Source organism: Danio rerio, chromosome 18, assembly GCF_049306965.1.
Source record: "Danio rerio strain Tuebingen ecotype United States chromosome 18, GRCz12tu, whole genome shotgun sequence".
Taxonomy (NCBI): Eukaryota; Metazoa; Chordata; class Actinopteri; order Cypriniformes; family Danionidae; genus Danio; species Danio rerio.
In genome coordinates, this window is record NC_133193.1 from 50,070,952 (window position 1) to 50,084,662 (window position 13,711).

Below are 13,711 nucleotides of genomic sequence, written 5' to 3' on the forward strand. Positions count from 1 at the left end.
CTCATCTACTCTTAAATAAAACTGGTTTTTAAAAAATGCAATACTTAATTTAGTAATGAAAATAAATCATTAACAAAGCATGAAAATACAATTATTAAGCACATTTTAAGTATGTTTGTAAGTCAAGAATACAGCATTTGTAGCTGCAGTTATAAACTGCTTACTAACGCTTATTAATGTAGAGTTAATGCTTAACAGATAATAAATTCACAATTTGCTATTGCTAAATAAAGGATTTATAGTGTGTAGTTACTATAAAGTGTTACCGTTATGGTAATGATTAGATTATTTGTAAATGTCACCTCTCCTGCTGTGCATGAACTAAGCTGTTGAATGGTCAGCGTATGAGGTGGCTAGGCTAACGTTACCTTCAGTTTTGATTAAATTATTTTCTAATTGGTTGCCTTTTATGCAACCCAGGCTCATTCTGAAAACGTAGTCCAGCGGACGTTTCTGGAGACTGCAAAATACATCCCGGGAGGTACATATTTGTGCAGTTTTTGTTTTCGCGAATCCGCGAGAGGCCGCTGTGTGCGCTTTTTCGTATCTCGAACGTCTCTCGCGAGGGCCGTTCGCGCCCGCGCTGTTCTCGCATCAACCCACCAGAGGCCGCTGTCTGACTGAATGAATGATTGACTGTGCGACCGGCCAATCGGCTGACCCACCCTCCTCCTTCCCTGAACCCAACCAGTTTTACCGATTGACCCACCCGCCCGATCACTTCCCTAAACCGGAGCAACAATTTAGAAAAGCCGTCTAGAAAAATAAAAGCCCTCTGTATTTTTTTTACAACGTTTTTGGATTTCACCACGTTTTCACCCCGTTATGAACTCGTTCGCTTTATTTTTTGGATTCTGTTTTTGTCTTACCTGGTTTCTGGAACCGCTCTTCCCCGGACGCCTTTGTCAACTCCTCCTCTGTGCATCTGAAGTCCGCCGACGCACACGATGAGCTGACCGGAAAAACTGACTGCAGCGGAAAAGCCCTCCACACGTAGGTAAGCGATCAGCCGGCAAGCGCGAAAGGGAACGGCGTCACACAACCCCTTAGCGTTCTCTTAAAAAAAATAAAATGCAGCCATACGTTCCTCCCGGGACGTATTTTGCGGTCTCCAGAAACGTCCACGGGACTACGTTTTCAGAATGAGCCTGGGTTGCTTTTATGTCATGAATATACCCCTGTAATGCATACTGCAGTCCTTTTTTGTCTGGCTCTCTTGGATATCTCACCTGTTCGCCAAAAATAACTAACTATATCCCTGATAATGTCTGACACCAGCACATACATACTGTAATAGACGTGCCAGGCACGAAAGCTTGACAGCGAACAGTCACTAAAGAGGGCGGGGTTTAGCAAAGTTTCAATTCCTTATTAAAACTCGTTATGTTGCTTAGTTACGTCGCCGGTCAATCATCTCAACATTCCATCCATATTTAATTTCCTTCATTATTGTAGATTCAGAAGCAGGTTAATCTACCACTCACGAGTCTGTGATGCAGAGAAATCTCCTCAGGTCTTTGGTTAACTATGCATTCAGAATTGAATGTCCAAACTCGTCTTTATAGAAGTTCACATTGTTGTTGCAGATGAAATATAACAGAAAATGTGACTAATGAATTCAAAGTTTTGACCTGATCTCATTCGGCGTCTCTTCCTCCTCGTATTTCTTCTTCTCCTTCTTGCGGAAAACCAGCCAGATGATGAGAATGAGGAGCAGAACACCGAATGAGACGCCGACCACTGCGCCGGCCACCACTCCCATACCTCGCACATCTACACACACACGAGACAGAGAGAAAGAGACATTTTGATCATACTGTCACATCACATCTGTCACATTTGCCACATTCATATGTCCAAGTCTGCTCTGTTTTGTTTTCTGTTTCAATTTACCACAAAACAAATAACTATAAATACACTGCTATGGACAAATCTGAGACCACTTGAAATCTCTCAGTTTTTCTGGAGTTATGATTTATAGTTATGTGTTTCCAACGCTATCTCGTGGCAACTTTTTGATTTAGTGGCTAGTTCGTATGAATTTTTACAATCTCATCCGTACAATTTGAAGAGTTAAAACTTAGCTGATGACTGTTTCTAAAGTTTGTTTGGCATGCTGTCTCAGGAGAGACCCCTGAGCTCATAAGATCCTCGAGCTCGGGGCTCCCTCCCAATTGCAAGGCTAGAGGGGAGTTTGAGCTCAGGTAGATCTCGAGAACTCCCCTGCGATAGTGGCTAATGAACAGACAGTGATTGCTCTTAAGAGATAACTACTTACTTGGAGCATGTCTATAATGCCAATTTGGATTAGTCTATTAACTTAAGTTGCATGTTTTTGAACGGTGGGAAGAAACCAGGGGGCCCGGGGGAAACCCACGTGAGCATGGAGAGAACGTGTAAACTCCACACAGAAATGTCAACTGGCTTGGTAAAAAGTAGAATCAGTAATGTTCTTGCTGTGAGGCAACAGTGCTAAACCACTGGGCCACCGTGCCACCCATCTAGTAAAGGAGGAGGAGTAGGGGTGGAAGGGGGGATTCTTAAAAAAGAGGATGGCTGTTATATGGAACTTAGGGCTTAGGAATCGTCTGATTCATGAATTCATATAAAATAAATAATGCGGGACCGACTGCATGCAATCATAAGCACATGATCCTCTCGACAGTAGTTTATAAATAAACTTCACTTTGCAGCAATTTGCTCATACCCCAAAGACGGTTGGATTTGGGGGGTGGGTGGGGTGCCACGTACATTTTCATAAGACTGAACTCTGAAGACTGAATGTAAACTAGTTACTCTTTCTTGTGAGATCAGGCCGGTGTTTCAGTAAAAAGTTTTATATATTTGAGGGAAAAAAATGATATTCTGCAAACTAATGAAAATGTTGTCATTTAGCATTAAACGGAACACAATGCTATCAATGTTTTTAAATGGAATTAAAAAACAATATTATCTTATTTATATATAATTAAATATATTTTATGCATATATATTATATATACAGTGCTCAGCATAATTGAGAACAGCCCATTTTGAAAATATATTTATATTTTTATTAATTTCTTAGTCAATATAGGCAATGTATTTTAGTGCATTAAAAAAACAGATTTATTAAACAGATATATTTATTAAAATAATATTTTAGTCATCAAACATATTTAGAAATTGAAAAATAATACAATTAAATTCAAGCAAAATATGACAAAAAAATACAGCCTACAACATTTTTACAACATTTTTAATTATAATTTTATTATTTGTTTTGCTACTGTTGAATTTTCCTCTTTTTTTAAAAGTTTGTATTCAATATTTTTCTATACCATATATATTTGGCTGTACTAGTTTTTGAACCGTTATTGTAAGTTATTTTGATAGATTAGCTCAAGATTTGGCTTCAATACTGACTAATCTAATGTATGTGCACAAATATAATATTGTATAGGGTCCTATTCAAAATATTAATGTAAAAGATAGATTTGTGAGGGGTGTACTTACATATGATGAGTATGTAACTATTTCAAATTTGGACGTAGCCAAATACAAACATTTTACTTAAACCAATACTTAATCAATTGAGATTGAGTGTGTATGGATGCTTCATGGAGGTGGATTGCAGCTGGAGGGGCATCCGCTGTGTAAAACATATGCTGGATAAGTTGGCGGTTCATTCCGCTGTGGCGACCCCAGTTTAATAAAGGGACTAAGCTGAAAATGAATGAATGAATGAACATAAAAAGATGTGTTGTCTTGACTTTTTGTCATTACATTGTTTACAGTGTGTACTAATTCTACCTTAGTGACCCTCCGGTAAATGGTTATTTTACTCAATGAATAAACAAATCACGTCTGACTGCGAATCGAAGAGCTTTACAATGTTGTAACAGAAAGTCCAACACGGCTGCCATATATCGACCGGCGCAACGTCAATAAAACTGACTGAGGGCACCTTTAAAGAATACTTATGTGTGTTTGACAACGAGCTTTAGATTTGTACATTGTTTAAAAGTTATATTAGCATGGAGCCCCATATGGTAGTTAGACTTTACTAGTGTTTTCGTGAGATAAAACCGAATTAGGTAGATGCAAATGAAACTTTGCCAGGCACGACAGCGGAAAAAAAACTCTTCCACATAAATAGTTTCAATGTTGCGTGATGTGAATAGCAGTTGTCAAGTGTTTATAGGACTCTCTCAATCTTTTCCTCTGCTGAGCATTAAATTCTTCTGCCTCTTCCAGAATCATTACACACTGACTCATGACAAATACATACTGTCTGCTCAGTATATGTATGTGTGTGTTTAAGAAAACAAAGCAGCATTAAATAGTATTTTATTTTAGCCCTCACAGTGCATTTAGAATATGATTTCTTTTTTTTTGTTTTTGTTTACATTCGGCATCTGTTGCGTCAAAATATTCTAATATTAAAACATATGTAATATTATAAATATTTCAACTTAATGGCATCAGTTAGATTAGATCAGTTTGAATATTTTGAATAAAAATGTTTTGAAGCAAAATGTAAAATAAATCATAGTATGTTCTGAACATAACAAAGTAAAATATTTGAAACTGACATGAAATGGCTTCAGAGGTTTTCAGAATAAATGCTATTTTATAATTTAACTAAAAATGTTAAAATAAGCCAGACATTAGTTTTTTTTTATGAACAAAACTTTTATGCAAGTTCTTGTAATAAAATATGCAAATTCTTGAAGTGATTTAAGTGTTAAACAGATTATATGGGGATCTCAATTGGTACTACAGTGTATATATGTATGTATATATATATATATATATATATATATATATATATATATATATATATATATATATATATATATATATATATATATATATATATATATATGGACAGTTCACTATATAGTACTGTATATATACATTACTGTATGTATGTATATATGCAGTAGTATATAGTGTGTTTATATATATATATATATATATATATATATATATATATATATATATATATATATAATGTAATGTGTGTGTGCGTGTGTGTGTGTGTGTGTGTTTGTATGAACAGTTCAGATGCAAAACCCTCTAAGTTTATCAGACCTCTTTTCTGTAAATGAGCATTTTCTATCTATCAGGCTTCTCTAATTAGGTTTAGACGTTTCAATTTAAATGCAACGATAGGGTTACTAGCTAGTAAATAAAATAGGTTATTTTTTTAAATTCCACTTTATTAAACAATACTTTGTTTTTTAACAAGGTAAATTTTCCTGCGCCAAAACCAGCTAAATCCACGTCTGTTTTTTTTTTTTTTTTGTGCAAACACCTCTAAATCCATGTATTGGTACAAGATAAAGAAAAAATAAAAGAAAAATAAAGATGCAATTAGAAATAATTTAATTTAATTTAATTTAATTTAATTTAATTTAATTTAATTTAATTTAATTTAATTTAATTTTATTTAATTTTATTTAATTTAATTTTATTTTATTATTACAAACCACCTAAAATTAATTCATAAAATAATAAAAATTTATGAAAATAATTTTAATGTATAGTAAATCAGACTCATTCAAAGTAGCGCCGCTGCACAAAAACCCATTATGAATGCATGTTACACTTCCGACTGTACAGTGTTTTCTTTTTCTTATAATGCACTGAGTTTTGAGGTAAGAGACGTTTTCATTGGCCATTCACTGACAGTCGGACAAACTCATCCAGTTCATCAAACTCAGTCTTTTAAAATCGAAATTGGATACAGAGTCTCCTCATAAAAGTCGGTGGGTCAGTGCACTGCTACATTGAAAACACATGATTCGATTCAGGCTTCTGATTGGTTCACGGGATATGTTGGCTTTTACTGTCAAAGGCAAGTGGCGTTATAATAGCAAACAGTTATTTCTGAATGCGCTGACGCTGCAATTTAGATGATTCAAAGCAAATCTACCTGTTGATGGTGAAGTACATGCCTAAAGCATTTACTCAATGTCATTATCTCATATTTGGCGGAAGTGGCGTTTAGCGGCTTTTGCGTCTGAATTCTTCATGCAGCACCAGTGACTGATCCAGAATTACAGTATCACGCACTCAGACTCATTAGAGACTTGTGTGGCCTGTGGCTCAGACTGATCTCAGAGCAGTACTCACACTGCATGGTGACCTCGATGATGCAGTTCTCCTCTCCCACATCATTGCTGGCGGTGCACTTGTACAAGCCGGAGCTGTCCTGAGTCAGGTTCCTCAAGGTCACGATCTCAGGATTCTTCAGGTCTGAAAATAGAATACAATATTCAATTCAACCATGCATGATTCTACTCCTTTACCTTGTCTACATACTTTTGAATCAAAACATCTTTATCTTCCAGTGAGTTCTGGTAACGTGTAGAGGACTTCTCAATCATACAGAATAATGCGAAATAGGGCTGCACAATATAATGTTTCAGCATCGATATCGCAATGTACGCATCCGTAATAATCACATCCCAAGATATGCAATGTTGAGTCTGCAATATACAGTCCAAAGTATTCACCCTCTTGTAAATTTGTTATTCTTTTTCAAATATCTCTCAAATGAGGTTTAACAGAGCCATGAAATTTTCACAGTATTTCTTATAATATTTTTTATTCTGGAGAAAGTCTTATTTGTTTAATTTCAGCTAGAATAAAGCTGTTTTTCATTTTTTTAAAAACCATTTTAAGGTCAATATTATAAGGCGCCCTTAAAGGTTCACGAAACCAGAGTACTTTATTTGAGATTTTAACAGATGTGTGTGTGTTGAGCATCACAATGTTAGCACCTATTAGCTTTAATTTTGGGGTAAACGGAATAATTTTGAGCTTTTGTCAGCTACTTTCAGCTTCTGGGTTTAAAATGATCAAAATCGGCGACGTAGCTCAGAACTGCAAGAGCAAAGATGACGCGTCGGTTTCTCATTATTATTCATAGCGGAGTTTTCTTATCCTATGGGAAGAGCCGGCTTCTTAATTATTCATGACTGCACTTGCTTTCCGAAGGCAAGGCAGACCTGCCAGTGCCAAGCTGTGAGACACGGACCCACGGCACACAGTATTCAGCTGTTCATGAAGGGTTGTATGTGTTTGTTTCCATGATCCACAGGCTTTGTTGCATGTTTTTCCCCACAATCTAGTCAAGGCCGATACAGCAATGTTGTGTGTGTGCAGCAAGCATTTTTGTCGGGAGAGCAATACGAGAATTAGAGAATAGCGGACGTTGTCTTTTATCAGGAGTTCGATCACATTTAGACACATCGCCATGCTGCTGTGTTCACCTAAATCCTCTAGATTACCAGCAGGGCTAATGGTTAAAATAGGCAGTGCAAGAGACCTGCAGCACTGAGTCTGCATTCAGACCCGGAGATTGAGATTGACAAAAATTCTAAGAAGTAAAATTGTTAAATACAATTAGTAGACAGAAAAAAATATTGTTTAAAGGGTGATGACACCCCCCACTTTCGGTTCAGGTCTACCTCAGAATGTTTTCAAAAGATGTATTATAATGGGCGTGGAGCTCCGTGAGCAGAGGGCAGGAGTGGGCGTGGCTAGCAGGGGAGAAGGAGGGGAGCGAACAATGTCAGCTATGTCAGCTCACAAAATGAGACGCAACTCCTGAGAAGACGCATTATTTCATCCGGTTGTTAAGTGATGACGTGTTTGTGACGTATGTAATACTGTTTCCGGGTCCAAGCTGCCATTTATTTGAGTGGAGAAATCATTCGTTTATGATCACTTTTTATTCCTATCACACATTAAAGTTTATTTTACATAAAGTCACAGTGTATGCAACAATCTCTGGGCTTGCTGCATAACAAATAGCAACATTTTAACAATTTATAAAACAATGAATCACTTTCTGTCCATCGGATATTAGGCATGGACATATATATTGCGATCATGACTTTCGAAAGTTTTAAATCGCTTTGTAAACGTTTATTGTTACCATTTCATGAATCTCCCCATTCAGTTGAATAGAGCGCTTGGACCCGGAAGCCGCTCCGCGTGACGTCACACTTAACAAGCGGATAGTTTACGAAGTTAAAATGCAAAGAAATAAACAGTAATGCCCTGTTACATTTGTTATTCGTAATTTCATATGCAGATAACTACAATTTATATAATTATAAAGATAATCGATTGGCTCACTCAAAGAACCTTATTCACCTTATTCTCTACAGACGAGCGGGCGCTGCCATTTGAATCTTTTTGGCTCGACACTTCCGGTCTCATTCACTTCCATCATTTTTTGACGTTAAAAACTGCGCATTACGCTGCTTGATGTTGCAATTTGATATTTTCTTATTATATTATTCTACTTGGTCTGTATAGTCATGCAAACATTTGTTTGTAGAGCAAGTAGTTTGACCGTTTTCTGCCGTTTATTATTCCTAGTCATTTCTCCCATAGGCGACTGAATCGGAAGACAATCGCGAAAACAGGCGCACTTCCGCGTTTTAGAATAAGGTCAATAGAGTCAAGCTAGAGTTCAACTTTGTTGAAAAACCAGTTTTGTTTTTTTAAATAAAAAGTCTTAAAATGTAAAACACTTATAAAAACACATCCCATAATGTAAATAAGCTGTCATTTAATAAGAATATGTCAATAACTTAATTGCTAAAAAGCTCCCATAACAAACAAACTTAATCTTGTGAAACTGTATTCTTATTGCAATATTTATTGAATATTATAAAATATCCCGATATCAGATTTTCTGCAATAAAGTGCAGCACTAATGCGAAAACAATAATCAGTCAATACCTCCATAGCCCTGAAACACTAAATAATTGGAAAATAACAGTAATCTGATAAATTTACTGTGTGTGTGTGTGGTGATGTGCGATGCTCAAGGACACAGTGCTGATGAAGCAGGATCACACTATCAGTAACTCTCAGCAACAAAACAGAGTTAACAGCATTACCGTCTTTTACTACGGGCTTTACTGCACTTCTTTACTGGCTTCAATCAGACAGAGTGCTTTCATCTGAGTCAACACACACTGTAAAAAGTGCTGGCTTCCACACAATTCCTTCATGTTGTCCCAACACAAACAGATCAAGTTGACTGAATCATTTTTACAAATGTGTGTGGATTGAGCATAAAATAATTAAGTTGTCCTACAATGACCTGAAGATTTGTGTTGCTTCAACTCAATTTAACTAAGTGGTTTGTACAAGCTGCAAAAGCATTTGAAGTGAAATGTGTGAGGATGTGCACGCGAGTGTGTGTGTGTGTGTGCAGGTGGTGTTGGTTTGTGTGTTTGTATAAAATACTTATGTGTGTGTTTGTGTGTGTGTGTGTGTGTGCACGTGGTGTTGGTTTGTGTGTTTGTATAAAATACTTATGTGTGTGTTTGTGTGTGTGTGTGCACGTGGTGTTGGTTTGTGTGTTTGTATAAAATACTTATGTGTGTGTGTGTGTGTGTGTGTGCACTTGTTTGTGTCTGTGTATGTGTATGCGAGTGTGTGTATGAAATTAAATGCATCTGTATATTCGTTGTGTGTTGTGTGTGTGTGTGTGTTTGAGAGAGAAAGTGTTAGTGTGTGTATGCTCTGTGTGTGTGTTTGTGTGCTGATGTGTGTTTCTGTGTGCGTGTTTGCGAGTGTGTGTATGAAATAAAATGTGTCTGTATGTTTGCTGTGTGTGTGTGTGTGTGTGTGTGTGTGTGTGTGTGTGTGTATGTGCATATATGCTGATGGGTAGGTTTAAAGTGTGTGAGTGTATCAAATGTGTTTATGTGTTGATGAGAGTGCTAGTGTGTGTATGCTCTTTGTGTATGAAGTGTGTGTGTGTGTGCTGATGTGTGTTTCTGTGTGTGTGTTTGCGAGTTTGTGTATGAAATAAAATGTGTCTATGTTTGCTGTGTGTGTGTGTGTAATAGTGAGAAAGAGAAAAAGTGTGTGTATGCTTTGTGAATGTGTGTGTGAGTATTAGAGTGCATATGGTATGCTATGTGTGTGTGTGTGTGTGTGTGTGTGTAAAGTGTGGGTAAAGTGTGTGTATATGAGTGTGTGTCAGTGTGATTCATAGCTCTGCAGGTGCTCCAGCAGATGAGATGAACAGTAAATGTTTCTCTATGAGGAAGTGCTGGAGATCAGTCTGAGTGTGTGTGTGTGTGTGTGTGTGTGTGTGTGTGTGTGTGTGTGTGTGTGTGTGTGTGTTTAGCAGAGGAACGTTTGTCATTCCAGTCGCTGGATCATTTGTTCATCCAGGACGTTACGCCTCCGCTTTCATTCCTCCATCCCTGAGCCATCATTAGGTCTCGATGATTTCTGCAATGCGGAAAACTCAGACCGAATCACAGGATCCAGTCAGAAAGAGGGAATTTACTCTGCAACGGGGAACGTGACAGTTTGCTCAGTTTGGATGAATACGTCTAAAGTTAATCATAAAAGTTGAACTCACAGCTATTCGCCGTCCTTCATTCATTTTCTTGTCGGCTTAGTCCCTTTATTAATCCGGGGTCGCCACAGCTGAATGAACCGCCACTTATCCAGCAAGTTTTTACGCAGCGGATGCCCTTCCAGCCACAACCCATCTCTGGGAAACATCCACACACACATTGCGGACAATTTAGCCTACCCAATTCAACTGTACCTCATGTGTTTGGACTGTGGGGGGAACCGGAGCACCTGGAGGAAACCCACATGGGGAGAGCATGCAAACTCCACGCAGAAACGCCAACTGAGCCGAGGCTCAAACCAGCGACCTTCTTGCTGCGAGGCGACAGCACTACCTACTGCGCCACTGCTTCGCCCCATTCGCCTTCCTGTGAATTTTTATTTCTTTGTCAAATATTTCCCAAAAGATCATTAACAGAGCAAGGGAATTTTCACAGTATTTCCTATAATATTTTTTCCTCTGGAGAAAGTCTTATTTGTTTTATTTTGGCTAGAATAAAAGCAGTTTTTAACATTTTTAAAGGTTGTTTTAAGGTCAATATTATTAGCCTTCTTAAGCAATATATTTTATTTCGATTATCTACAGGAGGGGTTCCCAATCTTTTCAGCCCATGACCCCCGAATAACTACGCCAGGGACTCGCAACCCTCACATTTCTCTGAGAGGCACACAACAGTAGGCCTCTATAAACACAAGCATATCGACAACACAAAAAAGTGCAACAGTCTAACAATCATTTCGAGAGTTCACACTGATAATTGATAATAAGTGAAGTTTAATTTTAAACTAATTTCGAGAGGACCATGTGCTCATGATTGACCCAGCTGGTCCACATTAGCTAATTATGATCCTCCAATCAAAGGATCCCAAATCACTATATATATCCTCATTTCCATTTTCTACAACTATCTTCGTCTGGAAGAAACCCCCCTCCTCCCCTTCTTCCAGAATGGGCGGCACGGTGGCCCAGTGACTAGCACTGTTGCCTCACAGCAAGAATACCAAAGGTGTTGGGTCCTCGCTGAGCCATCTGGTATTTCTGTGCGGAGTTTGCATGTTCTCCCCGTGTCCGCGTGGGTTTCCCCCGGGCTCCCCGGTTTCCTCCCACCATCCAAATGTGCTCTATATTATAGATAAAATAAGCCTAAACTTTTTTTTAATAATGTCTTACTCTCAGGAAGTTCGCCTTGGCCTCAGCAGCGGGGGATTTTGAGATAGACCTGAGCTTAATCTCCACTCGCCCTGCAAAAAAAAGGGGGGGGGGGGGGAAGCCCTGGGCTCGAGAACCCCTTGAGCTCAGGGCTCTCTCCCGGGACAGCATGCCAAACAAGCTATGCATAAATCATGAGCTAAGTGTGAACTCTTGAAACCGTATTTAGCATGCTGTCCCGGGAGAGAGCCCTGAGCTCTTACAATCTTCGGGTCCGGGGCTCCCTCCTGATAGAATGGTGAGAGGAGATGTTGAACTCGGGTAGATCTCGAGAACTCCCCTGCTTATAAATAACAAAATATGAATTGCTATGGAAATATACTGCTGATTTGTCTATAGTGTCAATATGGTTCGCTCAGTTCACGTATGTCAAATGTGTTTGGACTGTGGGAGGATACCAGGGCACCCCGGGGAAACCCACGTGAGGACCTGAACCAGTGACATTCTAGCTGTGAGGTCACAGTCTGGAATGTCTGGAGATGTGTGTTTGTGTGTTCAATGACGTGTGTGAATTGATGTGCATTTCTGTAAGTGTTGCCCAATTAGTGTGTATGTGTGTTGATTTGTGCTGATATGCGGTGTGTATGTTTGCATCTGTGTGCAAGCTGATGTGTGTGTTCATGAGTGTGTGTGTACAGTATGCATGTGTGTGTCTGTGTTGATGTGTACTGTATGTGAGTATGCATGTTGATTTATGCTGATAACGGCTATATATGTGCTTGTGTGTGTGTGTGTGTGTAATATTTATGTCACAGTGAAAGTATTAAGTGTGATCCAGAGTCAGCTGTGGTGGGCTGCAGTTTGACTCACCGATGAGAGCGAGGGGGGGCAGTTTTCCCACACTCTTGCCTTTATCCAGGACTCTCTCCCACTTATAGAGAATGGGGTCAGATCCGTCTGAAGACTTACAGCTCAGTTTCACATCACTGCCCTCCAGCAGCCGTCCGTCCGCCCAGCACCGCGGTTTTGAGGGCTTTACTGTCAACCAGAAAACACAGATGTTTAGTTAATTAGTCACAGCATGTCTTCATGCAAAGCAGTTTACCACAGAAACCGTCTCCAGGTTCAAGGATCAGCTCTTGTGGGGTTTGAACCAATGAACTTCTGAAGACCAGCCCACATTATCTATCTATCTATCTATCTATCTATCTATCTATCTATCTATCTATCTATCTATCTATCTATCTATCTATCTATCTATCTATCTATCTATCTATCTATCTATCTATCTATCTATCTATCTATCTATCTATCTATCTATCTATCTATCTATCTATCTATCTATCTATCTATCTATCTATCTATCTATCTATCTATCTATCTATCTATCTATCTATCTATCTATCCGTCCGTTTATTCGTCCGTCTGCCTATCTATCTATCTATCTATCTATCTATCTATCTATCTATCTATCTATCTATCTATCTATCTATCTATCTATCTATCTATCTATCTATCTATCTATCTATCTATCTATCTATCTATCTATCTATCCGTCTGTTCATTCGTCCGTCTGCCTATCTATCTATCTATCTATCTATCTATCTATCTATCTATCTATCTATCTATCTATCTATCTATCTATCTATCTATCTATCTATCTATCATCTATCTATCTATCATCTATCTATCTATCTATCTATCTATCTATCTATCTATCTATCTATCTATCTATCTATCTATCTATCTATCTATCTATCTATCTATCTATCTATCTATCCGTCCGTTTATTCGTCCGTCTGCCTATCTATCTATCTATCTATCTATCTATCTATCTATCTATCTATCTATCTATCTATCTATCTATCTATCTATCTATCTATCTATCTATCTATCTATCTATCTATCTATCTATCTATCTATCTATCTATCTATCTATCTATCCGTCCGTTCATTCGTCCGTCTGCCTATCTATCTATCTATCTATCTATCTATCTATCTATCTATCTATCTATCTATCTATCTATCTATCTATCTATCTATCTATCTATCTATCCATCTATCCATCTATCTATCTATCTATCTATCTATCTATCTATCTATCTATCCGTCCGTTTATTCGTCCGTCTGCCTATCTATCTATCTATCTATCTATCTATCTATCTATCTATCTAT

At 38.0% G+C, this 13,711-nt stretch overlaps 2 protein-coding genes across 2 annotated transcripts in view; both read right to left on the reverse strand.

Annotated features, from left to right (window-relative positions):
• gramd1bb (GRAM domain containing 1Bb) overlaps positions 1–8,201 on the reverse strand; it is a 242,619-nt gene extending 234,418 nt beyond the window's left edge. Inside the window, exon 1 of the mRNA XM_073929687.1 lies at positions 8,152–8,201. The gene's annotated coding sequence lies outside the window, so the exon portion shown is untranslated. The remainder of the gene's footprint in view (positions 1–8,151) is intronic.
• The window catches only part of clmpb (CXADR like membrane protein b), a 155,320-nt gene that overhangs the window by 13,746 nt on the left and 127,863 nt on the right, over positions 1–13,711 (reverse strand). Inside the window, exons 4-6 of the mRNA XM_073929724.1 lie at positions 12,407–12,574; positions 6,121–6,243; positions 1,632–1,773 (exon numbers count right to left, since the gene is read on the reverse strand). Of these exons, the coding sequence (XP_073785825.1) occupies positions 1,632–1,773; positions 6,121–6,243; positions 12,407–12,574 (433 nt within the window). The remainder of the gene's footprint in view (positions 1–1,631; positions 1,774–6,120; positions 6,244–12,406; positions 12,575–13,711) is intronic.